This window comes from Emydura macquarii, unplaced genomic scaffold (genome assembly GCF_026122565.2).
Source record: "Emydura macquarii macquarii isolate MOO-44397 ecotype Brisbane River unplaced genomic scaffold, CSIRO-AGI_Emac_v2 contig_3517, whole genome shotgun sequence".
Lineage (NCBI taxonomy): Eukaryota > Metazoa > Chordata > Testudines > Chelidae > Emydura > Emydura macquarii.
Window position 1 is genome coordinate 11318957 of NW_027133654.1, and position 25145 is coordinate 11344101.

Consider the following 25145-nt stretch of genomic DNA (forward strand, 5'->3'; position numbering starts at 1 on the left):
CTTTTAATATGTTTCCTCTGTAATGCATTTACCCTAAGAATCCAGAAAGAGCTGTGTGATAGCTTTACTCTGGGCAGCCTATTATTGGTCTCTGAAGAGAAAGCAAGCATGTCTGCTTAAGCAGTCTGTTTTTTGGTGGGAATAACACAATGAAGGCAGAGAGAACTGTGTAGCGTGGTGATACCCTGGTCAAAAGGGAGACAGATGCGAGTCTCCGTACCAGCGAGGTGATGAACAGAGGAGGTGGAAGCTTGAGAATGGGTGCCCTTGCTTGACCACTGAAGGGAAACACAGGTGCAGTTGCCCTGAACCAATGTTTCTCAACCTTTTAACTAGCAAGTATCCCCTAACTTCTGAAAATTTTAATAAGTTCCCCAACACTCAATTTTCCATTTTGAGAAATACAATCTTTTCCCCTTTACTGCTGGACAACTGTATTTCTCGTAAAGCAGGGGAGTTCTTAGTTCTGCAGTGCTATGTGGCTGTGGCAGATCACAAAACCCCCTGCTGTTTCTCCCCTCCTTCCTCTTCCCCTTCCTCCATATAGGAGCAAAGATCAACGCCAGCCAGTCACTATGGCCTGATGGCAGGGTCACGTAGTGTTCTCACACAGGTGGGAACTTGTGAGGTATGAGCAGACACTAGCAACTCAGCAGAATGGATAGCAGCACACCCCATGGCGGTCCCTAGGGGGGTGCGGGCCTGGGGCAAATCGCACTGTGTGGGCCCCTTTTAACATTTTTATACTAGTAAAATCGGGGGCTGTCATAGTTGTCAATTTCAGTGCTCAGCTAGAGCAGTGAAATTGACAAGTAAGCCTGCCAGTAGAGCCCAGCTCCAGGACTGGGCAAGCCGCTGGGCTCTTCACCTGGTTTTCTGGGCACTGGGCTTTGAGCTGAGGAGGGGAGCTGCCACCTGGGCAAGTTGCAGTCGGCTGCTATCTGGCTGCCAGCCTGGGAGCTGGGCGATTGCCACCTACTCGAAGCTGGGGCAGAGGAGAATTCCGTGCAGGCTGAGACCTGGGGATGTGGGCAGGCAGCAGGCAGCTGCTGCCTTTCTTCAAACTGGGGCACGGGAGGCTGTCTCTCGGCTCAGAACCCTGGTGTGGGTGGCAGCCACCCACCTGTGAGCACAGCTCGCAAGGCGCAGGAGGCTGCCACTGGGCTCCCACCTGGGAGCTGGGACAGGCAGGACCGGGAGGCTGCCGCCCAGCTTCCAAAAAGCCAGTGGCTGCTGCCCAAGCCTCCGGCTGCCGCCCAGCATCCCAAAAAGCCAGCAGCTGCCACTCAGTTTCTCAGGACTGCAGCAGCTGCCCTCTACTTCCCAGCTGGGACTGGGCGGGAAGCAGGTGGCTGCAACCTGGCTTCTCCAGAAGTTGGCGGCTGCCACTCACCTCCCTTCACTGGATTTTTCGCCATGTACCCCCTGTCTGTGTCTCGCATACCCTCAGGGGGTACGCGTACCACAGGTTGAGAAACTATGCCCTGAACTGTGGCAAACTGAACATCTACTACTAGCTTAGTGGGGAAATGCCTTTAGGTTTATTTTTCTTAAAGTGAACCGAAGTGCCAGTTTGAGAGCCTGGCGGTTTAATCCTCTATTTTTCCACAGAACAGGTATTGCAAGAACAGCAGCAGCAAAATCTTGCAACTTCCACTAACAATGCAGTACAACCTACTTCATGTCATCAGTGTGCTTTAATGTTGACCTGGAGACATTCTCCATGTCCATGCAGTCGTTCTGGGACAGTTGACAGAGATTTCAATGTCTTTGAGGGGTGTGATTATTTTTTATGTGGATACTTGGCAAGGCCTTCTGTTTTTACCAGTGTTATACTCTGAAATTTCAAGTACTGGCCATTGGCAAAGGCAGAATACTAAACTAGAGGTGGTATCCAGTATGATAATTCCTGTGTTCTTATGCAAAGGTGAGAAGACTACTTTTGCCTTCCCTCTCCCCCCGCCCCCCCCCATGGTGCAAATGCATAAACAGGAGCCTAACATCACCAGAAAAATCTCACCCTGTCAATGAGAATGTAACCTTGAACACCATGTAACTATGAACCTTAAATACCAAGTTTATTGAAAACAAGTCTGCCCCTAATTTTGCAAGTGCATTTCACAGAGGATATTTGAAACTTGGCCCAGTGAATTCATAACCATATAATGCTAATTAATCATGCTTGGTGCTCCAGATGCATGTATCAAACTGAAAACACATAACGTATTGTGGATTTTTTTTTCTGATTTATTACATAACAGAAAGCTCCTAACCAGTGTTCTGTGAGATATATTGTGGTTCAGTCCATTGGGTTCTTTCTCATGACTATAGTTTCTCAGCATGTGAATGTGACCTTTTGCAACTTCCCTCATGACACTGTACAAGAAAGAAGAATAGCTCACACCATACATAAACTCATGTCTCAGCGCTGATTTGATTCTCTACTATGGTTACTGTACTCCATAACACATGACTTGCTACTTCAGTCCCCTGTGTAGTTAATAAAAATAATTTTATGTGGAAAGTACCCTGGGTGCCTCACCAAAAGGCTCAGTGTATTTCACAAACTATTAATACGTAGTCAAAATAATAAACAATAATAGAACACCCCAAATACTAAAAGAACAGACAAATCTGCATTACAAAAAATGGAATGTGGGGGGGGGGGGGGAAGTGTCTTAGGGACATTAAAAAAGGGGAGCAATAGACCTGAAAAAAGGAGTAATTTACATACACCCCACAGATCACAGCTACAATACAGGTACTTACCGGATGAAAATGGTGGAACCCCTAAACGTTGGGCTGTGAAATAATGGAGATAACCTTGGGACTCAGGAATAAACGTGGCAAACAGGTGACTTCACATCATGGCATAAGTCTGGAAAAGAGACCCTTAAGATTTGTATAGGAAGAAGCGGTCATCAGTAACTTTTGTGAAGGTGGTTTCTAGAGGAGTGGATTGTGTTGTGTGTTTGGGCGTTCCACCCTCCCTAGCTCCTTACACTTCATTTTCATCCTTTAGTTTATGATAGGCACACATTGGATCCCTCTGTGCACACACACACACAAGCAGACCCACAGGGTTGTCAAGCTGTGGCAACTTGAATGAGGGAGTTAATGTAGATACATATACTATGAATGCAGTCTTTAAACGTCCCATCTAAACCAAAGACCGCAAAATCCTTCCCAGGAGAGCTTTAGAAAAGAATGCCAGATTCGTGCAAGACGAAGGCGTCCTCCTCCACACAAGCGAGCCTGTGCTAGTGGGAAAGGGGCGAGGGTGCGTGTGAATCGGGAAGAGCGCGTTAGGCGAAAACAAACACCAGGTGAAGCAGATCGCCCCTATCGCGGTGGGATACCGGAAGGCTCAGGGTGAGATTTGCCAAGGCAGGAGCTGGACACCCAAACCCCACTGAGTGTCAACGGGAGCGGGGTGCCTCCCTTCGGCTCCTGGGAGAGCCCCTGCCTCTTTCCAACACGTGGCTGCCCACGGGACACTGCCGGGGTAGGGACCAGGGCCAGGGGGCGGAAAGGTGCCTCGCGTGGGCGCTGGTCATCCGCCCTGCTGCAGGAAGGGGAGAAGGGCAGAGCAGTGCCGGGGCGGGGTTTAACACAGCCTGCTCGGCTCCCAGCTGTTGACGGAAGTCAGTGGCCTCCTGTGCTGTGCTGGCTCCGGCTCCGGGTTAACAAAGGCCAGGTAAGGGGGGCGCGTGTCTGGCTTCACGGGGGGTTTGTTCCTCCCCCCCTTTGGGTGGCTCAGAGGCGGCGGGAAGAGAGCTGAGGCTGGATCTCTGGCGCCTGCTTCTCCCGGGAGCTGCTCCCTCCCATTCAGGCAGCAGCGGCACCACCCAGGGTCACCCCTGCCCCTCCCCAAAGCCAAGCCTCGATGCACGATTACCCAGACAGCTGCTAGGAGGAGAGTGTAAGCCCCCGGGCTGCCTGGCACAGCTGGCCGCAGCATATGGAGCAGCGGCCTCGTTTATTGTTTGGGGGTCTAATCCCAGGTGTCAATCTGCCAGTGTTGTCCATCTCCGAGTTGGTAGCAAGTTGTTGCCCAGCACGACGCAAAATCGACCGTCCCTTTCCTTTCTCCTGGGATTAAGCAGTTTTTATTCGGAGTTTAATGTGCCCCCACCACATTAAAAACCCACAGAAATATTGCAAATGGGCCAACTACCACGAAATGCTTCCTAATTCCTAAAAAAAAAAAAAAAAAAAAGTCCCCCCATTCAATCCTTCCCATCAAGGGAACCCTTGGAGAACAGAGGGGAACCTTCGATTACAAATTGAGTTAGTCGGTTCATAAAACCTGCAGGGGATTGTGTTCTTCTGAGCGTTTGCAAAACAACCTAGGACAGAGCAGGACACCACTCTCTGGGTGCTACTGCAAATTGATTCTTAAGTGTCCCTGAAAGTCAATAGATCCAGATCTGAGGGGAGGTGAAGTGGGGGAGTCAATCCCAGAGCCCACTGAGAGTATCTTGCTCCAAGTTTCCTCCTGTGTGAAACAGGCACTCACTTGTACTGTGATGATTGCAGTTACTGCAGAGGAAGGTAGAGAAATGGCACCGATCCTGCAAGCAGTTAATTTTACACATGTGAATCGGCCCATTGGCTTCAATGGGATGACTCACATGCATAACATTAGGTACACCATGTGTAGTTTTGCAGGATTGGGGTTACAGAGAGCTAGGACTCGAACTATGAAGTGCTTTTGTAGGTCAACACCTACACCTTAAACTCCCCCTGAAAGCAAATCAGAGGTCAGGGTGAGGTTAGAGAGCACCAGTGTAATACGTTGTCTATCAAAAGTGCTGCATGATTCTTTTCGTTTTCTCTTTTTGATGACAAATGTTATTTCTGGTAGTTTGAGGGAGTATCTCTCTATAACTCCTTGGTAAATTAGACGGGAGTAGAAAATATCTTTCAGTGTTGATCTCTCTCCAGTCACATTACATGCAGTCATGTCTGTTTGTGTCTCCATGGTGCTGTGTACTTTGCAATTCCAGCATTATTTAGTAAGATGTTTATATGACTATTGTCACCATGATATGGCACCCCACAAATATCAGTGAATTAAACCTTGCAACTCTCCTGGAGGTGTAAAGCATTATTATTCCTCGCTGAGGAAATGGAGGCACAGACCAGCCCAAGATCCCACTGGAAGTGAATGGTAGAGCTGGCAACTGAATGTCAATTGCCTCATCGTCAGGCTTGTGCCCTAACCACAAAACCATCCTTCCTCCCTTTCACACAGTCTGTATGGAGTAATAGTCTGTCTGCCATGTGCGTGTTTTACTGTGGTACAGTCGTTTTAGTGAGAAGATTCTATTTAGTGCCTAGCAAGCAGCCTAGCCCATTGTAATGATCTATTCGCCCAATGAGCCATATAACTTTTTTTCTAGTTATTTAAGCACTATTCAGATTTGGAAAGGGTTCTTTGCTCCGCTGTTGTGCAGATTTAATGTTGTTGAAGCCAAAGAGCATTGTTATATTGGCATTTAATGTGTGTTGATCAGGTTTTTGGGTGAGGCCTCTCCACTGCTTTGTATTGGAGGAAGTGTGCAGTCTTGCTTGAGATGGCACCAAAAACTTAGGCCAATTTTTGCATATTCATATGTAAGGGTGACTCACATAGTTCTCTCCTCTGGCCATCATTGGAGAAATTCATTTGCATATGTAGTACTTTGTGGGGAAATTTATAAAACACACATTGGTTAAATTACTTACCCAGTTATCTTTACTAGGGCTTCTCCGCGTTCTTTAGATTCCTTAGCTGAAGTACAAATTGGAGAATTATTATAAATTTGAGTTTTATAAGCCAACCTGTCTTTTAAAGCAAATGAGAAATCACAGAAAGCAAACTAAAGGTGGTTTAACGATAGAGTTTACAATACCAAAATTAAACTCAACATGGGATATTATGCTTTCAAGAGATAATAAAGCAAATCAATTAATTCACAGTTTTAACATAATCTTAGTTCTAGACTAGTCCAGGCAGGTGATTTTCTGGTATCATCATGGAACTATGGATCCTTAAATATAGATCCTTATCTCAAATCAAGCTTATGTGCCAATGGAGTTGTGGGACTGCTCATGTCATTTCAGCTAAACAATTCTAAGTGGAATTTAAAAAATTTAGACAAACTACTTAATTACCACAGAATGTAAATTCAGTTCAGAATTGTCTTATGCAGGTGACAATCATGCATAAGCTTTGCCATTAATACACACAAGATTATCAAATAGTAATTTGCAGGTAATTATTTGGAAGCTTTTGTAATTTCTCTGGAATTTCACCAACACTGAAAGCTCTTGCCTTAAACAAAGGTTCAAATAGTGGTAAAACCTTCAGCTTGCAAGCCAATTCAAAGCTTTTTCCTCTTTTAAGAAGCTGTCAATTCGCTTGATCATAAAATCTGTATAATTTTTAGATTGAACTCTTAGAAAAACCCAGGGTTTCTCACAGCTAATTTTTGCTGTAGGGAAGCACGGTTTCCTGTTGTAAATAGTAATAGGTTTAGTTTGTGTAATGAGTTTCTCCAGAATCAATGCTTTCTACTGAGTTAGTGATTCAGCATAATTTCTAGATAACTTAGACTAAACATGCTAATAAAATACAAGTGTACATTATACATTTTAGTCATTCAGAGGGTTTTAACTCGAGTTTATGCTTTTTGAGAAGCACTTAGTCTCGTTATAACCAAGTCATCACTGGATAAACAATATATTGTGTGTTTGTTTTTTTAAAGTTATTTTGCTGATTTTCAGTTAGAACTTCATTGAAGCTGGGTTCTCTAGCTCAGCTTCTCAGTTGCAATGACTAGTTTCTCCAGACTGATAGAGGATTCATTCAGGTGATTCACAGAAGAGATTATGATAGCTGTAGTCTTATTCTTTTTCCAGATTTCACAATGGTTTTCCTAGAAAGGACTTTAAAAGATGGAGTTAATAGAGTGCTAATTATAGGCAATGCTTTAGCTGATACAAAGAAAGGGGGCAATTTGGCCAGCCAATGACAGTCCTACTCACATTCTCTCTCAAACCGGTGTTTTGGCTTTGGGAAGCAGACCAGTGTGTTGAAGAAAACACCGCATTTTTTCACTGTCTGCTGTGCAACGCTGCCTGGGTCCTCTTCTTGGCAAAGACTTGAAATTTCCAACTGGGATACGAGTTGTGTCCCTTCTTATCATCCAGTGAGAGAAAGAGGCATATCCTATATGGCTTCTCACAACTTTGTCTAGAAAACTCCAACTTCATTGTGCAAACCACCTTGTGCCATATCACTATGTGTAATAGGAATTTGATAATGGGGAGGTACATTAAAGTAATTAGGTCATTATGCTTTGCCATCAGTTTCTCCTTGTAATTGTTCTGACACTGTTCATCTCCAGGGAGATTCATTTCTCTTGAATCACCTTTTCTTGCTCTCCCTGGATTAATCTGCAGTCAGCAGTTTCCCCAAACCAGAATTGATTTTGCTGGTCAGGAATTTAATTGTAGGGGAAGAAGCTGTAACCCCTGGAGTTGCAGATTGGCCTCTGTCATGTGACATGATATTAAACTTCCTATCATTGATCCAAGTCAGATGAGTGAGACCAGGAAATAAAATTTGAGTCTCTCAACAGCACTCGTGTGTGTTACAGAGTTGGTGGGAAAATGCTGAGGAAACTTCATCAAAATTATCTTATTTTTTTTCTATTCAAAATTTTGATTGAAAACTTTTGTAGAAAAGTTGAAATCTGGAAAAAAAAATTGACTATAAGGTCACACTCTTTTTACAGAAATCAGGAAATAGCTTTCTGTTCTCTAAGGCAAACTTTCAGGACCATGTTTTTCAAACTGAGTCTCCATTTTGGCAGACACAATTTTTCACTTGCAATTAATTGTCCCCACAACTTTGTACCTGTAATTCATTCAAATCTTTTTCTGACAATGCATTGTGGGTGCAAAAGCAAAAACCTGCTTTAAAAATCAGGCCCTTCCTATCCCTTTAATCCTTCATGAACTGTCTGTGGAACTCTTTCAGTTCTAGTTATCTTGGGTGTTACTTTCAACAATCTCACTTTCAGATTGATATGATTCTAAATTGGTGGTGTCCCCTTAATAAACACTCAGGGTGAAACTCCACAGTGCAAAGGACCAGCACAAAGATTGTAAACCATTCAAATCCCACTTAGACCTTATTGTGAGGGTTTAAGTGTAACTATTATTACGTAGAACATAGGCCTATCACTGGTCTTCTGCATAGGTGAGAATTTCATTTGTAGAAAATAAATTAGTCCCAGAGAGCTTTCATGAAGGTTCAGCTTGGATGGGCCAAACAGAATATTGGTGTTAAGTTTTAGGTTTCCCAAGTTAATCACTTTGTGCACTTGAACTCAACAGTATTGTAAGTTTATGCTACATAAAGCATATTTACATATACAGATTATGGTTTAGCTCCCAATATACGTATGTATATGGGGCCAGCTCTCCAATGGTACAATGTGCTGTCCAAGTAAGAGAGAAAATGGTGGTTTCAGTCCTGATTCTAGTGAAATATGAAATTTAATACCTCAGACAGAAAAATCATTTACAGCTTTCAAAAGATACTGCTTATTCATGTGTTAAAATAAGTTGTTTGTTTTAAATTTCATATAGCATCGATAACTTCTGTTGTCTCTGTAGTGTCTGCAGGTTAAGTTCTTATTTCTAACTCCTCGAACCTAGTAATCACATGACTGGTAATTTTTACAGGTTTCTTTTTCTCTTTATAGATTTACTGTAAATAAAATGAAGCCTGCAACAGCATATTATCTGATTCTGGGTTGTTTTTGTCTGGCTTTCTATTGTGGGTGTACTTCATATACATTCCTGGAAAGGTAAGTTATCAGTTGGAAAAGCTTCTAATATCTTAATAAGTTGTTGGGTTTTTTTAAGCAGAACTTAGGCCTTGTCTACACTACTCAGGCTATGTCTACACTGACGGCGGCAAAGCCGCCATCAGATCGACTTATCTGGATCAACTGAGAGGTCAGTGAAGACCCGCGCAGAAGAGGAAAAACAGCAGTCGATGGGAGTTACACACGTTCTTTGCGTAACTCCCGTTGACTGCCACCGAATTGCTGAGGTGAGTGTAGACCAAGCCTCAGATAAGTCAACCTACGTTAGGTCGACTGGCCACTGTATTAATCAGTTACTGTGGTGGCTGATGATCACATGACTCTTCTTGGATCAGTGGTGCGCATTCTCACTGGGAGCGCTTTCACCGACCTAAGGGGCAGTTGAGGAGCTGAGAGCCCAGTCTCTCAGCTCGACTGGTAGCTCCCTACTGGGATCCTGGCTGCCCCACAAACTCCCCTGCACCCTGCCTCCCCATTCCCCACTGGGAGCATGGTCCAGCCACCCGGGCTCCTTGCCCCAGCTCTCAGCTGGGAGCAGGATACAGCCACCTGGGCTTCTTGCCTCAGCTCCCTGCTGGGAGAACGGTCCAACCACCTAGCTCTCCAGGGAAGCAGAGGGTAGCTGGGTTCCAGCTGCCTGGCTTTCTTGTCAATTTCACAGCTCCAGCGGGCAGCCAACGTGTAAAGAACGCAGTGTCCACATTGAGGCCAGGTCTACCCTTACCTAGAAATTCGGCGTCAGTCAACGGGAGTTACGCAGGCTATATAGAGTAGCTTGCATAACTCCCATCGACTTCGTAACTACTCTTCTATGCGGCTTCTTCACTGAGCTGTGCCGATGGGAAATGCGTTCCCGTCGATGCAGCGCTATGCCACTTGAGGGGGTGGTTTTAATGTGTCGACTTCCAGATGGATTGAGCAGGTCTTCACTGACCACTCAATCAATCCGAATACATCGATTTGATGGCGGTAAATTTGCCACTATCAGTGAAGACATACCCTAACAGTGCGTCGCCCTAACAAGCCCCTACGCCTCTTGCAGAGGTGGTTTTATTATGTCAGCATAGCAGGGGAGTTACATCGGTGGGAGGAGCATTTCAGTGTATTCACCTCCAATATTTTGTGGACAAAACTCTGACCAGGCCTTAGACTTCTGGATTATGGTCAGGCTTGTATCCATGTGAAAATTTTGTTCCACCTTGTGCTATTTTTATACACTATATCTTTGTCTCTGTCTGCACAGTTAGCATAATGATATTGTATGAATGAAGTTGCTTTTTTGTGCCTAAGAAAAATAGATGTTTACATTTATTAATATGGCAGAAAGAAGAAGGGAGGAAACTTGTTGCACTTAAAAACATTACAGTTTTGCTTCTTGAGTAATTTTAACCCAATATTTGAGATTGTTTTAGGCAGTACCTATAAATAATAAATGGAAAACCTGCTCAATTTTGTGTTAATTTAGATAGCTAATGAAACTGACCACGTTAAGCATGACCACTATGACAAAGTGAAGTGTGTAATGAAAACATTTATCAGGCTTGAGACGGACCAATTTTTTGCCGTGTTGGGATGGTGGTATATATTCTTTTTTAAAGATATGCGATCATTTCAGTTAGTAAAGGTCCTAGGTGCTCTTGACTCACTAGCTAAGTGTATGTCTACACTTAATATGTTACAGCAATGCAGTTGCACCATTGTAGTGCTTCAGTGTAGATGCTATCTATGCTGCTGGGAGGGATTCTCTCATCAGCACTGGTAATCCACTTCTTTGAGAGACAGTAGCTAGGTCCACAGAAGAACTCTTCCATGGACCTAGTGCTGTCTACAGCAGGGTTAGGTCAGTATAGCTACATCTCTCAGGGTTTTGGATTTTTCACATCCCTGAGAAACTTAGCTATACCAACGTCAAAACCTAGTGTATACGAGGCCTAAGAGATGCATAGCTGAAAGTGGCAGGTGATGGCTCAGTTTTCTTGCAATACTTCTAGGATTATCTAATATGTGAATGGGTCACATTCAGAGAGGGAAACTATTGTGTTATCAAGCCTAAATCCATTGTATGGTTCCTGATATTCTGAGAGACTCTTTCAAATTCATGGCATTTTCTCTGAGAAGTAGGTTGATAGTTCTCCACAGTGGGAGCAGTATAAGTGCCAAATGAGTTTAGTTATCTACAGAGTTAGGTGACAGCAGAGAGGGGGCTTTGTGGTGCCTAAATCTGGGCTTTAAGCACCTAAGTCCCTTTGTGGATCTGTTCCTAAGTTAATAAAGTTTTTGAGTGTTTGTATGTGTTTGGGGGGTAACCTTTAGTTTTGGAATGATTACTATAATAGTGGAACTTCTGCAATTTCAAGTCCAGAAAAAGAGAGATTTGTTGTGTTGTTTTTTTTGTTTTTGACTTAGAACTCACATAGCACAAGGAAATCTTTCAACAGCTGCAAAATATTAGCAGATCCAACAATGACTGTAATAGACCAGTTAGAAATCTCAGTAGGAGAAATGTTAATGGTTATTATTGTGGCTATGCCTGATTTGTTCCATAGCTGTTGAGTTTAATGAATTAAAAACCACACACAAATCTGTTTGTTTGTTTAGTTGGCTCCGTTTTATTTGTTAATAGTGCAAAACCAAAGATGGACAGATTCAGAATTGGGGATAACTTCATGACAACTTAAAACCATAAATATATGTTCCCACTTCTCCCTGCTTGGGGAAAATTAACCTTCTAAAATAATTGCTTTATTTCCTTATTCTCTTTTTCATTCATTCTAACAAAGGGCATATGACAAATTGTTTGTTCACAAGAGGTTAACAGTAATTTATTCTGTCAGTTCTGCAGGTCATTCTGTTGGCTTGAGCAAATTGAGATTTTGTAAGGTTTTCACCTATGCTTTATTTAATAACTACTATTATATATGACAGCCCTTTTCCCCTATTATTTCCATCCCCTGTTGCTCACAGCATCTGGAGCTATTCTGTCTCCTTTCCCCACTCTTTTCCTATCCCACTGCCACCCAAAAAAGGAGTTTTGCTTTTACTGCCTTGAAGCCCTGGCGGTACTCCTCAACATGGATGTGTGGTGTAAGTGCATTGCATTTACAGACGGGTCATTGTCACAACTCCTGTGTGATCATAGTAATTGTTTTAGAAGGACACTTACAGTTTCAAGAATGCTGTACGCACTCTTTTCAAATAACACAGCCATGAAGAAAATTTAGGAGATTCTTGGCACCCTGTACATGTGCTCATATTGTAAGATGAAAAAGTGTCCAAGTAAGTGCTCTTTTAAATATAATACAAAATTATTACTATTCTCTCTAAAATAAGAAATAGAAAATCTGTAGAGAGATGAGCTGCCATCACTGGAATTTGTTTAGCAATAAGTAAAATATTAATAACAATTGGATCCCACTATTTGTTTCTGCACTGTCCCTATTCATTGTTTGGGGTCCTTAAGCACAGCTGCAGTAGAGAGAAAAAATAATAATGGATTAAAATCAACTAAGCAATGTGTCGTTTGTTGGAGGCGTTTTCCTTTTTGCAATGCTTGAGGGAAATAGGTCTCGTCTCTTCTTTTCCAGTGAGCTCCAGCCTCATGTTTGGAAAAAGCTGATCCTTGTTCATCATTGGCCGGTGACCGTATGCAAGGTGAGCTTTGTTTTGTTTAAATATATCATTGTAAATGGAATTGTGTAGATCATACAGTGTATGGCTGAAAATAAAATGAACCTAGTATTGTAGCAAAATCCTTGAAATATTTAAACCTACTTACATCTGATACTCTCACTTCTCTAAGTATTGGTTAATATCTGTTGTTTGTAACATCTTTCGGTGGCTTGAAAGCAATAGTAAAGAACAGCAAGTGGCTAGTGCCATATTCATAACAGTCTATAACCCTAAGAGGGAGCATATAAGCCTTTATAGTAAAACATACAATGAGCAATGTCTTCTCACAGTCTTAGGATCATATGGCTATGTGACCCTAACTCAATTTAGTGGGCAGTTATTCACATGAGTGGTTTCATTGAAATCAATGGACTAGTCATAAGAATAACTGTCTACCAATTTGATGAAGCTTTGCCATATTGGAACAGGGACATGGTCTTCTCCAATAATCATTGGGAGCACAAACTCCTCTGGCCCCCAAGGGGGGGGGAGCAAGCTCCTGCCAGGCCAGAGAAGAGAGCGAGCTCCTGCCAGGACAGGCAGTTGAGGGCAAGGGGGAGCCAGCTTGGGCAAAGTGAGGGGGAGGGAAGAGTGAACTCCTGCCGGGGCCAGGGTGGGAGGCAATAGATGGCACGCATATTTCTATCTTAGCACCGGACCACCTAGCCACAGAATACATTAATCGAAAAGGATACTACTCAATGGTGTTGCAGGCCCTTGTGGATCTCAAGGGCTGACTTCACTGACATCAAGGGGGGGTGGTCTGGAAAAGTGCATGATGTGCGCATCTTTAGGAACTCAGGTCTGTTCCGAAAGATGCAAGCAGGGACTTTCTTCCCTGACCAAAAAATAAATATTGGCGATGTTGAAATGCCAATAGTGATCCTTAAAGAATCTACGTACCCATTGCTCCCCTGGCCGATAAAGCCGTACACCGGGCACCTGGACAGCGAGAAGGAGAGGTTTAGTAATATGCTCAGCAAGTGCAGAATGGTCATGGAATGTGCATTTGGACGTTTAAAGGCTCGCTGGTGCAGTTACTCACTAGGCTAGACCTCAGTGAAAAAAACATCACAGCAGTTATCTCTGCAGGCTGTGTGCTCCATAATGTCTGTGAGACAAAGGGGGAGAAATTCCCATTGGATTGGTTGTAGAGGCAGATAGGCTGGATGCCAATTTTGAGCAATGATCTTTAAAGCAGTACATTTTTATTGTTGGTCGTTAACAGTGGAGGGAAAGAAAGTTATTTCAACACTTTGCATGCATTGTAATGTGGCTGTGAGGAGACACAGAGCAAAGTTTCAATGTGCAAACAGCAAACAACACAGTCCCATTTCTTAAAGAGGCTGGCGCCTCTTTCTGTTCCCCTCACCAGGCATTGAATGGAGCACGTACTGTACCCTGCTAATCCCCCTCCTTGATCATTTGGGGGTGGGGGCTAAGAAAGAGTGCGTGAGTTGAGAGTTTTGCAGGGGTTGCAGAGGGAGTCTATCCTGCCGTTGCTCTTCTTGAAGCTCAACCAAATGCCTCAATATGTCTGACTGGTCCCTCATTATGTGCAGCATCTCATCCTGCATTGCATGCTCACGTTCTTGGGCCACCTTCCTGTTGTCCATGTCCATGTTCATTTTCTCCGATAATGAAATCCTCCAGGCTCTTAGTTCTGTGTCAGCAGCCGTCATCCCAAGTTTTTTTTGCCTTCTAATCTGCGACAGGCAGTCAGTGGGAGTATTGGATGCTGAGCTGAAGGCTGCGCTGTCCATTGAAAGGCAAGCAAAGCACAAGGTATCCATTCTTAGCTGGCCCCATAGACGAAAAGCAATGTTACAATGTAAATATAACTCCCCTTTATATTCCCAAGGGAACGGCAGACCCACCTACCAATCTCTACCTATTGCAGGGGTCATAGTGCCGTTCCAGCCAGGGTAAGTAAGGGGCTGGTGCATCCATTTCAGGGAAATCCCTGTAGTAAGCTGCATAAGTCTATAGTTCCCCAACCAGCAGGATTGTTGTGCCCCCTTTGCCCTCCCAAAAATTGATTTTTGAAAAGACGGTACAGAGGGTGTGTGTGTGGGGGGGTGAAATTTCCCAGGCGAAACCATATATAGTGCCCCTCTCACAACCCCTAAAACTCATCACAGTCACATGCTGTCTTGTAACTTGCAGTTTACGTAGCCCAAAAAACCTCCCATGGCAGAGGAAAAGAAACCCAATTGTATGGAGCAGGTACTGCAAATTTGCGCCATCTTCCCTAGGTGACTGTGGGTGATATCAGTGTCCTGAGGGTAACACAGGCTGAGGTGGGCACAGGCCTGCCCCATATGCTGCTATGCTGTGTTCCACGATGATGCCTGCACAATTAATAAGAGAGTAGTGAGGGAAAGTGTCCTATCGTTGTGGAAGAAATAAGGCTGCTCTCTCCAGAAACCTGCAAAGGATCACAGACTACCTAAATTAAAGTTTCCTGGAGATATCCATGGAGGATTCTCAGAGCATCCCTGTGAACATAAATATTCTTTTTGGCGGGAACCCCTTGCTTAGGTGAACTAACAATGATGAAGCCCATCCCCACCAACACATTCCGTTTTTTTCCGCTATGAGAAGAAGCTGGACTGGGGAGATAGGCACAGAAATTTGATTTGCAGTACATACTCACCAGATGTGCCTTCCCTGGCATCTCAGTTGCTCACAGTGTCCTGCGTCCAGCTGGGCTGTTCTGGGGTTACAAACAGCTCCTGGCTTTCAGGGAGAATGGATTCCCCAGTCACCTGGCCCCTGCTCTCTTCCTCCTCATTCATCCTGGATTCCCCTGAGGTATCAATGCTGCGTAGTGGTGCAGTGGTGGGGTCACCACCAAGAATCACATGCAGGTCCTCATAAAAGTGGCATGTCTTTGGTGACGAGCCAGAATTACTTCACCTCCCAAGTTTTCTGATACGCCTGTCTCAGCTCTTTGATTTTAATGCAGCACTGCTGTGCATCCCTCCTGTGCCCCTTTTCCAGCATGCCACGTGATATCTTTTCGTAAATATCTGAATTTCTTTTGCTGGCTCAGAGCTGAGCCAGAGCAGACTCTTCGTCCCACAGACCGATGAGATCCAAGACCTCAGGTTGACTCCAGGTTGGAGCGTGTTTTGGGCGTGCAGCCGCCATGATCAGTTCTTCTGGCAAACTCTCTCCACGCTGACAAAACAGGAAATGGGAATTCAACATTTCACGGTGCTTGAGAGGAGGGGCTGTTTCCTGTGTACGTGGCCATAGTGCAGCAGAGTGCTAATGTGCAGAGCAGTCACAACAGAGCATTGTGGGATAACTCATGGAGGCCAGTTACATCGAATTACGCTGTGCTTCGCCTACACTGCCGCTTATTCGATCCAAACAATTCGATTTCACTACTTGTGGAGGTGGCTTTATTACATCAAATTTTCCCACGATTTAAGTCGACGGAACTGACCAGCCAGTGAAGACGCATACATTATGTGGTCGATGGAAGCTGCATTCCATCGACCTACCTTTGCAGTGTAAACCAGGCCTTCGGTCTGATTTTCAGTATTGTTGGGTATACACAACTTGCATTGACTTCAGTTGGACTGGGTGCTGGTGTATGTGCACTTCTGAAAATCTGGCCTCAGATCAAACATTCAAACAGAGACAGCCCAAAATCAATGGCCTTGCAAATCTTTGGTTAAATGAACAAGACATACAAACTATCAAAGTAAAATATTTTACTACTGTATATCCATAGTATGCTGCTGCTTTTAGTTCTAGAACTCTGCTTTGGGTGAAAAGTCATATAACACTGTGAGCTAAAATGGAGAAGACTTATGCAGGATAACTGAAGACTTGGCAAACTATCAAAAAGGCAGGCTCTCTTAACAACTGTCTGTTAATCCTTGCAATATGTGGGAAGAGGAATCAAAATGGATACAAGTGTATCTCATGGAATACAGAAACTCTGAAAGAATATAATTCTTAGGTGCCTTTTGCACTTTTTCACAGCCTTAAGTGGTTACAAGATTCTTAAATTCAGTTCAACCTCCTTTATCTTCAAAATTTACAGATTTCTTCCTGTTAATATCATGTAATATCTGGAAGTTGGGTTACAGAATTTAACTATAATTGTTTTAAAAAGTATAGCATCTTTTAAACTGCAAAACAACCTGTTTCTTAAGTGTCTTTCAAATGATTTACGTATTATTTCCAGGATGAAAATATCAATAGCATTGTGTCTTCGTTTTTCAAAATGACTAACAAATTGCTCTGATGACTTTTAAAAAAAATAGCTGGAAACAGGAGATTGCAACACTGATTCGATCATTCATGTTTGCAAAGTGCTTTGATGATGAAATATTCTACGCAAATGCTTATTATTGTTAGGTTATATTTTCTGAAGGGGTGGAGGGGGTGGCTGGGTTTGTTAGTCAGCCGCATTTCTTTTATGCAGGGCTGTCTCCAGGAGGTTAAACTCTTGCTTGGCATGCAGATGACCTTCATCTTTATTCCTACCTGCTGTGGTATTTCCAGCAAATGTTTGCTTGCAAGAGGCCTTTGCTACATAGTTGTGCGGGAGTCTGGTGCATATTCTGAAGCAAGACAGCTCTTTTCCTATACAATCCCCATAAACAACCAGCTTATCTAGTAGCTACAGAAGCCAGCCTCTAGTTTCCATTTTCACTGTTGTATCGGTGTGCATCCTGTATGAACTTATTTTTGTAGGCTCTGTAGAAATTAAGCAGATTTCCATTTCAATTAGACCTGTTTATTATAGGTACTTATATGGGGCCCATTACCATGGTCTCTGAGCACCTCACAATGTATGTATCCTCACAACACCTTGTGAAGTAGGGCAGTACTGTTACCCTCATTTTACAGACAGAGAGCTGATCCACGGAGAGATTAAATGACTTGCCCAAGATCACATGGGAAGTATGTGGCAGAACTGGGAATGAACCTAGGTCTCCCAAGTCCCAGGATAGGGCCCTAACCAGTGGACCATCCTGGTGTCATATGGTGGGTCTCCGATGCCCAAGGGCCAATACTTCCATTTGTGGCCTCCCCTCCTCCCCACAGTGGCAGCGGCAGCACCACGCCGGGGGGGGGGGGGGGTGATGTCTGCGGGCCTGTTTCCCACTCTCCCCCCACACTGTGTGGGTGGTGGGGAATGGGAGTGGGAGTGATGGGAGGGTGTGTGACAGGCTCTTCCTTTGACTGCCTGGCCCCTGTGCAGTCAGGGTCCCTACGGCTCCCTCCTTGCGCCCAGCATGGGGGTGGAGGGGCTGGGAGGACACTTGTTCTCCCTGCAGCAGGAGCCCTCAGCCGCTAGCAAGCCTGAACTGGGGTCGGCGCAGCCGCCAGGGATGTTAAAGCCCAGCAGCCTCTGGCTCCCTGCAACAGCAGGGGGCGGCTCCTCTCAGGAAGGCCTGGTTGGCCGTCGCCTTCCCCCAGGCTGCTGCCTCGGGGGCATGGCCTCCCCCTACCCCCTGCCTTCAGTATGCCACTGGACCATCCTTCCTTTCAACATGAGAAGTGATAGATGGGCCCTCTGGTGGCTTGCATCTGCATTCTGTTTTTACTAATGCAGTTTGAAAGATTGCTTGTCATACTAAGTTGGATCTGTGCTGTACAGTCTTAATTGCCAAATGGTTCTCAAAATGTTCAAAACCAGAATGCTCTTCTTCTTCCACACTGACTACAACATCTGAAAGGATCACAGTTACTGTAACATAAGTAATGGTTTTGTCTTAATTGTGACACACACATCTGGAGGGGTAATATAGAGAAAAAAGCAAAATCTCTAAAAGGTAATGTGCCATCCAGTGCAGTGTGGTGGGCCTGATTCTCCAGTGCCGTGCATCTTGTCCATTTACACCTGTGCAAAGTTGGGTATAAAATGCTACCAGATCAGAATTCATCACTCACTTGCACTCAGTCTGCATAGATTTCAAATGATTACTTGAAGTGCAAGCCAGTCGAAATTCAAGCCTGGTGAGTTTAATCCATATTCACACCAGTTTAAGAAAGTTTTCAATTTGAAGGACTGTCAGCTTTTGATGCTTGACTTTCTAGGAATTTCAAAGCAAGGTCCTGACCCTGCTTGCACTGTAGTTAATGGAAGTTTTGCCATTTACTTTGATGGGAGCTATTTTAGTGGACTGAACTATTTAGGTGTAAGACCGTTTCAGGGAAAGATGTAACTTGCTGGATAGTTGTTAAATGACTATTTCTGGTGTAGCTGTCTGAAGTGTTTTAATTTCACAAAGCCTGCATCCTTTGAGGAGCAATGTTGTTCATCTTTGCAATGTTTATTTGTCTAATTTCCCTTCTGGAATAAAAGTGTTATTGGGTTTAATTGCTGTCTAGTCATTGGACTATGTAGGTGGCAAGAGCAGAGAGGAAGGAAAAAGTGAAAAATTCAAGCATACTGCTTTATGCATGGCATAGGACTGTGGCAGCCTACACAATTAATGAGGATCCAGGTCTGACTTTGCCCTTTTGCAGTGTCAGAGCATTAGCTATGAAAAAGTGCACCACACTAATTAATGCAGGAAGTGACACGCAGAGATTAAAAGAAAAGCTAGTGGGGACTTTGTGTTGTTTTTTAGCCAATTTTTACATTAAATTATTTGGTGGTCACCAGAATACTGGGGAAAGTACAAAAATAACACCCAGTCTGAGCATCAAGTTTAGGGCCTGATCAGGAGCATATAACCTACACTAAAAACACCATTTATGCACTGAGCACTCTGCTCTCCCTGTGCGATCAAGGGGCTTTGCTTCCTTTTTTTGGCGGGGGAAGGGGGAATCCCAACCCTTATGTAATAGCCCTTACTCATGCAAGTAGTTAAACTGAAATCAGTGGTATTAGTATGAGGATTTGCAAGACTGAACCCCCAGATTATATTTACTGAGCTCCTAGGGAGTTCCTGTATCTACTATTCTGCCTTCTCTTCAGTGGTTAATGGTTTGCATATTTTTTTGAGCTGTAAATTATTTGGGCCGTGAATGCTGGTGTGGTTCTCTCCATTGATCATTGTATGAAGTATATACTGAATGTCTACTTGGATTATGCAGCCAAATAGGGTGCTGTACACTGCAGCAATCTATATTGTCTCATTTTCTTTATACCAATAGAATTACTCATGGACATGTACAAATTATTGGTGGCTTCGGATCTAGAGAACTCTTTTGCGCCCAGTTGAGTGGTTTATCTGGCTAATGAGTGGAGTGAAAAAAAAAAAAAGTGGCCGAGGGGCATAGTGAAGTGGTGTGCCCCAGGAAGTTGGCGCCCAGGGCAACCGCCGTGCTTGCCTGCCCCTAAAACTGGCCCTGGTTGACTTCACTAATGCAACACTAATGGTTTCTCACAGCATTTAAAATCTTTTTATTTTTGTAACTCTGAACTCACTGAAAGGATCTGCTGATCTTTTAAATAGGAAATTGAGAACTGCAGGCCAGATCCTCATTAGATCTAAATCCGACTTAGTGCCATTTCAGTGATTGCAGCTGTGCTGATTTACATTAGCTGAGAATCTGGCCCTTGACCTTTTATGTCTTTGTACTGCTCATTCAGCTTGTTTGTCGTAAGTCCCTTAGCATGCTCTAATGTTTGCAAACCCAACATGGATTAGTTGAGCTCCGACTAAATAATATATTTAACAAATATTATGGATGTTTGTTTTCTCCAGATGAATGAGAATGACTGCAATGATCCCCCACAGTACTGGACAATTCATGGACTATGGTAAGAACGTAAAACAAATCCTTTTTATTTCAAATGAGAGAAGAATGCCACATTGGTCTAAATTCAGTGCTGGCGTAAGTGAATACTCCTTCATTGACTTCAAGTGTAAGGGCTTGATTGTCCTCTCGTTTACACCAGTGTAAATCAGAAGTAACTTCATTAGATATAATGCTGTGAAATGAGTGTGAGAGAGAGAAGAATCAGGTTTAGTCTTGGAATCAGTGGATGTGTACCCACTTAAGGCAGCATTGAATCTGGTCTGTGTTCTTATAAAAAAAGACATAATTGTGCTTCTGTGCTATGGGATTTTAAGTCTGAAAGAGTCATGGGGCAAAATCCTGGCTCCCTAGAAGTCCATGGCAAAACTCCCATTGACCTCAATGAAGCAGGGTTTCACCTATGGTGTGTGATTTGATCACAGGACTGGAAGACAGTGTGGTTTCTGATTCTGTCTCTGGCACTGACTCCTGCAGTAGCTTTGCATAAATAACTTACTGCTTTTTCTTTCTTTCTTTCTTTTTTTTTTTTTGATACGTAGAATGGGAATGATGGTATTTATGTGTTACAAGGATTAGCCATTTGATTCTAGACAGCACTTTGAAGAAGAAAATGTCCATATTATGTGTCAGAAAGATTAATATGCAGACTTTCAGCAATAGTATTGACCCAATCAATTGTAAACCACTCCAAATTTGAGTCAATAATCCAATTAAAAACGTCACCAGCTTTGATACAGAATGTAACTTCTCTAAAATTTGTCTACCAGATTTATTTCTACTTTCACTGCAAAATTACCCAATAATAACTGTAATAATAATAATGTAATAATAGTATGCATATTAAAATGCCTAATTATAGTTTTCTCTTTGAGTTGCTTGATCTTATAGTTTTATGTAGGCATTTTTAATAGCAGAGCTCACAGTGGTTTAATAACATGACATATGGCTTATAATTTTGATAATAAAGTCACATCAATTTAAGATATGTTTTCCCCTTTTCCATTCCACCTACAGAAAGGAAATTATGATAAACTTTTAAAGTGTGTTTCTAATCTGAAAAATGACTTTGTAAAAGTGGCATTGAAGGTTACACGTTTGTTGTATCTCAACAATTTCCTTATCAAATGTGTTCATTTTACAAGTAAAAATGTTGTTTTCCATCAGCCCTACAAACTCACCTGGGTTCTGAAGGCCTGATTGTCTACTCATGTAAATCAGGAGTAACTCATCTGAAGTTAATGGAGATACAGCAGTGTAAAACTGGTGCAAAGTGAGAATCAGGCCCTGAGAGTCAAGAGGGTTCTTTCCTTCTCCAATAATAAAAGTCCCACAGGTCCAGTTAAGCCCTCAGTGATATCTCTGTATTCCCATCCCATTGTCTTCAAATTATGTTCTCGGTGGTTCCTAAGCAACCAGTTACCATCAAAGGGAACTGCACAGATGTAACTGACTGGATCTTAGCATACAATATTAATACAATGCAGCCAAAAAATACTTCAGTTCATTCTCTTCTCTTCTTAGCTGTGTTGGCTCTGCAGAACTAAAAAGCGTAATAAAAAAGAACTTATACTTTGTCTGCTCATCTGACTTAGAATACAAACAGGGAGCAGATCTGAGGAGGGAGAAATTATCATGTTTTCCATAAGCAATTTTTCAGAGTATAATCCCACTTATCACTGATGGTTTGCTTCTGCAGGTTCAGTTCAGACCTCTAGCTTACCAGGATGAGTAGTGTTTGTTCTGGTGGATGCTCCACCAATCTGCTCTGTTTTATCAATGTGTAGTATACTGAAATATAAGAACCCTTCTCTATTAAGAGACCAAAATTGCATAGTTCAATACACTGCTGACATATGATCTCACATGATTGGTGATCATGTGCATGCAAACTGCAGAATAAGCTTTTTTTAGAGGTCTATTTTCAAAGTTGCTAACATCCAGGGGAGTACAGTTTCCTCTTTTTCTGGCTTCAGAGCACTGGTTACTGTCTCATGACTGAGTGCGGCCTAAGAAGTCTAAACAGGTTACAAAAAACTCATAGAAACTTGGGAAAAACATGTCTGCCTCAAAGGAAACAACTGACTGGAATCTCTGTGAATAGCAGAGATGCAAAGATAGAGACTTTTCTTAAAAATAAAAAGTGATTGGAAGAAAATATACAACAGGTTGGTAACCTATGCTCTATAAAACTGTCAGCTGCATTACAACTAGATTCCAAGGCAGCTGGAATTTGTCTGGGTCTGGGAATCATAAGTAGAGTGATGTCATTGGAGAGGACCCATGCAAGGCCCTCCACACCACTCAGTCACTTTATACACAGCTAAAGTGGTGTGAAGGGCATAACAGGATCCTTTGCACTGAGAAAAGTTCAACCACAATTGGCACATAATGAATTTTAATTCATTTGTGTTGGTTAAAATGCTGTAGAGGTTGACTTGTATTCCATGGATTTTTAAACTCAAATTTCAAAGCTATAATCTTGTGACTTTGAAATGTAGCCCTGTGACATGACTTTTTCCACCCACTACATCATTGTGGGTGTTCTGTTTTCATTTGTATATTTCTTTCCTAGGCCTGATAAAGTAGATGACTGTAATAGAACATGGCACTTTGATGTGAATGAGATTAAGGTAACTTAATTTATTGAAATTAAAATGTAAATTCTGAGTAGGATTGAACACAATTATCTTTTCAAATCCCAAATATATATAATTTCATAGCACATCACTTCTGATTTAATTTATGATCTGAGATGGTTATGTTTTTAAAAATTCAAATTCCAATATTCATTACGTGCTTTATTCCCTTATTCTAAGTTTGCTGTATCTATGAAGTTCAATGACGCTGCTCCCCCGCCCTCTCCCCCTCTCCCCCCTCCAAAAAAAATGACTATTGGTTTTTATACACACATGGCTTGAGTCATTCCCTGGTCTTTTCCAGTAGAAACTGGCAGAACACGGGCTCTGGGCCTCCTGGGCAAAAAGTCTTTCTGGAAGGGAGGGCAACTAGCGTACTCCTTGCAACTTCTGTGCTGCTGGGAGGCCCAGAGATCAAGGCACTTGGGAGTGCATTTTCCACATAGCATCCAGTAGTAGGACTCCTGCTGAGCTTCGTCTGTTGTTTAAAGCTTTTCCCCCAACAGAACCCCTAAGGGAAGTGAAAGCCCTGGTGACTGCACTGTCTCCTTTCCCAGAGGTGACATGCATCTGCAAGCAGACAGAGTGGGAGATTAAAGGCTGGAGATGTGGAAGATTTAGGAACTGTATAATTTAACAGGATTTCTGTAGGGTTATAGAAATTAATCAGTTAATTAAACAATTACAGAAAAGTATTTAAGTCCAAGAAAGGAAATATTTTTGTACAGTGTTTCAAAATACAGTTGTACATTTGCACCTGAAACAGCCAGAAGGGATACATTTTCAGCAGATTGGGACCCAAAATCTCTTACTCACCTAGCTATAATTCTTTTCACTTATATAACGGGTTTCAGCCAAGAAAGTCCAAGGAGATGGGCAATGTTTTGAAAATGTATCCATTTATGTATATTGAGTATGAAATCGCTTGTCAACTTCACCAGGTAGGTACCTGTTTTTAATTCATAGGATCTCTTGCCAGACATGAGACAATACTGGCCTGATGTACTTCATTCATCTACAAATCACACCCAGTTCTGGTGAGTGCAAGTTACAATACAGAATCATTTTGGATGTATCTTACTAAGAGTTTTTCTAAATGACTATCTGAAGGAGCCGTTGGTACAAGGCTTTAGATGTTTGCTGGAGTTACACGAAAAACCTTGGAAAAACAACTTTAGAAATGATTCTGTACTTTTCCTCTTGCGTTTCTTATCTTCATCGATATCAATATTTACATAAATTGTAAATTGTCTTCACTTAACAACGTGTATTTTAATACAGCTAAATGCAAGGACATATCTCTGGGAATCAAGAATGTAGGTCGCACTTATAGGATGGAGGACTGTGTTTTGGAAAGCAGGACTGCGGTGTGGGGCCCAATATTAGTAACAGGATAAACATGATCCTTAATTGCGTATGGTGTTGTGCAAGATCTTTGGTGTTTGCAGTAGGTTAAACTGGTTACCATGGTTTCCATGTCTCCTCTGTGTTCAGTCAATGAGGGGAAGATTAAAAACATGTTTTCTTTCTTTGTCCCATTGCATATGTACTGATTCTTCATATCTGCTTGATATATGTAGCTCATCTTACTTGAAGTTTTTGGCTCACTAGAGAAGTCTGTCTCACACCAGGAGAGTTCCTTGTATAGATGTGAAAAGGAGACAGAGCATGTCTGTGAATGAAAAGCCTTTCCTGCCCAAAACCTCAAGCCCAAAAGTTGTTGGATTCATTCAGTATTTTATTAGTTTCTCCCAGCTGCTCAGTTAATATCCTTCACTGACTTAGTTTCTAAGATATTTTCCATTAGGATTGGGTGGGTTATCCCCACCGATAGGACTGGAAATTCTCAGGGGCAGTGGAGTAAAGCAATCAGGGAGAGTGGCAATCCTTTTCACCCTGCCCTCTCCCTATACACACAGCCCAATCCCCCCATAGTCCCAGGGTGAGAGAAACATGTCACAGAACTGGCACTTCCTGCACCCTAATCAACTGCTCTTTACTCCTCTCTGCTCATCGAAACAGATGGGAGCATTTGACCTGAAGAGTGTGTGTTGAAGCTAGTGGGTTTTTTTCTAAGGGGGAAAGTCAAGACGTCAAGCTAGTGGACAGCAGATCTTGATAAACATAAGTGAAATATTTTCATACACTTTTTTTTTTTTTTTTTGTAAAAAATAACTATTACATCAAAATGAAAAAAAATCCTTGAAAACTTTGA

At 42.7% G+C, this 25145-nt stretch overlaps 1 protein-coding gene and 1 long non-coding RNA gene across 6 annotated transcripts in view; one reads left to right on the plus strand and one right to left on the minus strand.

Moving 5' to 3' along the window:
• Positions 1–2232: 2232 nt before the first annotated feature.
• On the minus strand, positions 2233–3484 carry LOC137145229 (uncharacterized). The gene is made up of 3 exons (XR_010917609.1): positions 3360–3484; positions 2770–2878; positions 2233–2376 (listed from the first exon to the last, which is right to left on the minus strand). It is a non-coding gene; the product is annotated as an uncharacterized lncRNA (long non-coding RNA).
• The window catches only part of RNASET2 (ribonuclease T2), a 41106-nt gene continuing 19269 nt past the window's right edge, over positions 3309–25145 (plus strand). For 2 of the 5 annotated variants that reach the window (XM_067535923.1, XM_067535927.1), the window contains exons 1-6: positions 3568–3697; positions 8760–8864; positions 12470–12536; positions 20240–20295; positions 22867–22924; positions 23897–23967. In XM_067535923.1, coding sequence (XP_067392024.1) covers positions 8776–8864; positions 12470–12536; positions 20240–20295; positions 22867–22924; positions 23897–23967 — 341 coding nt within the window. In that variant the 5' untranslated portion in view covers positions 3568–3697; positions 8760–8775. Of the gene's footprint in view, positions 3327–3432; positions 3506–3567; positions 3698–7177; positions 7197–8759; positions 8865–12469; positions 12537–20239; positions 20296–22866; positions 22925–23896; positions 23968–25145 lie in introns of those variants that run through there. The other 3 variants (XM_067535925.1, XM_067535924.1, XM_067535926.1) reach the window with 3 other exon arrangements.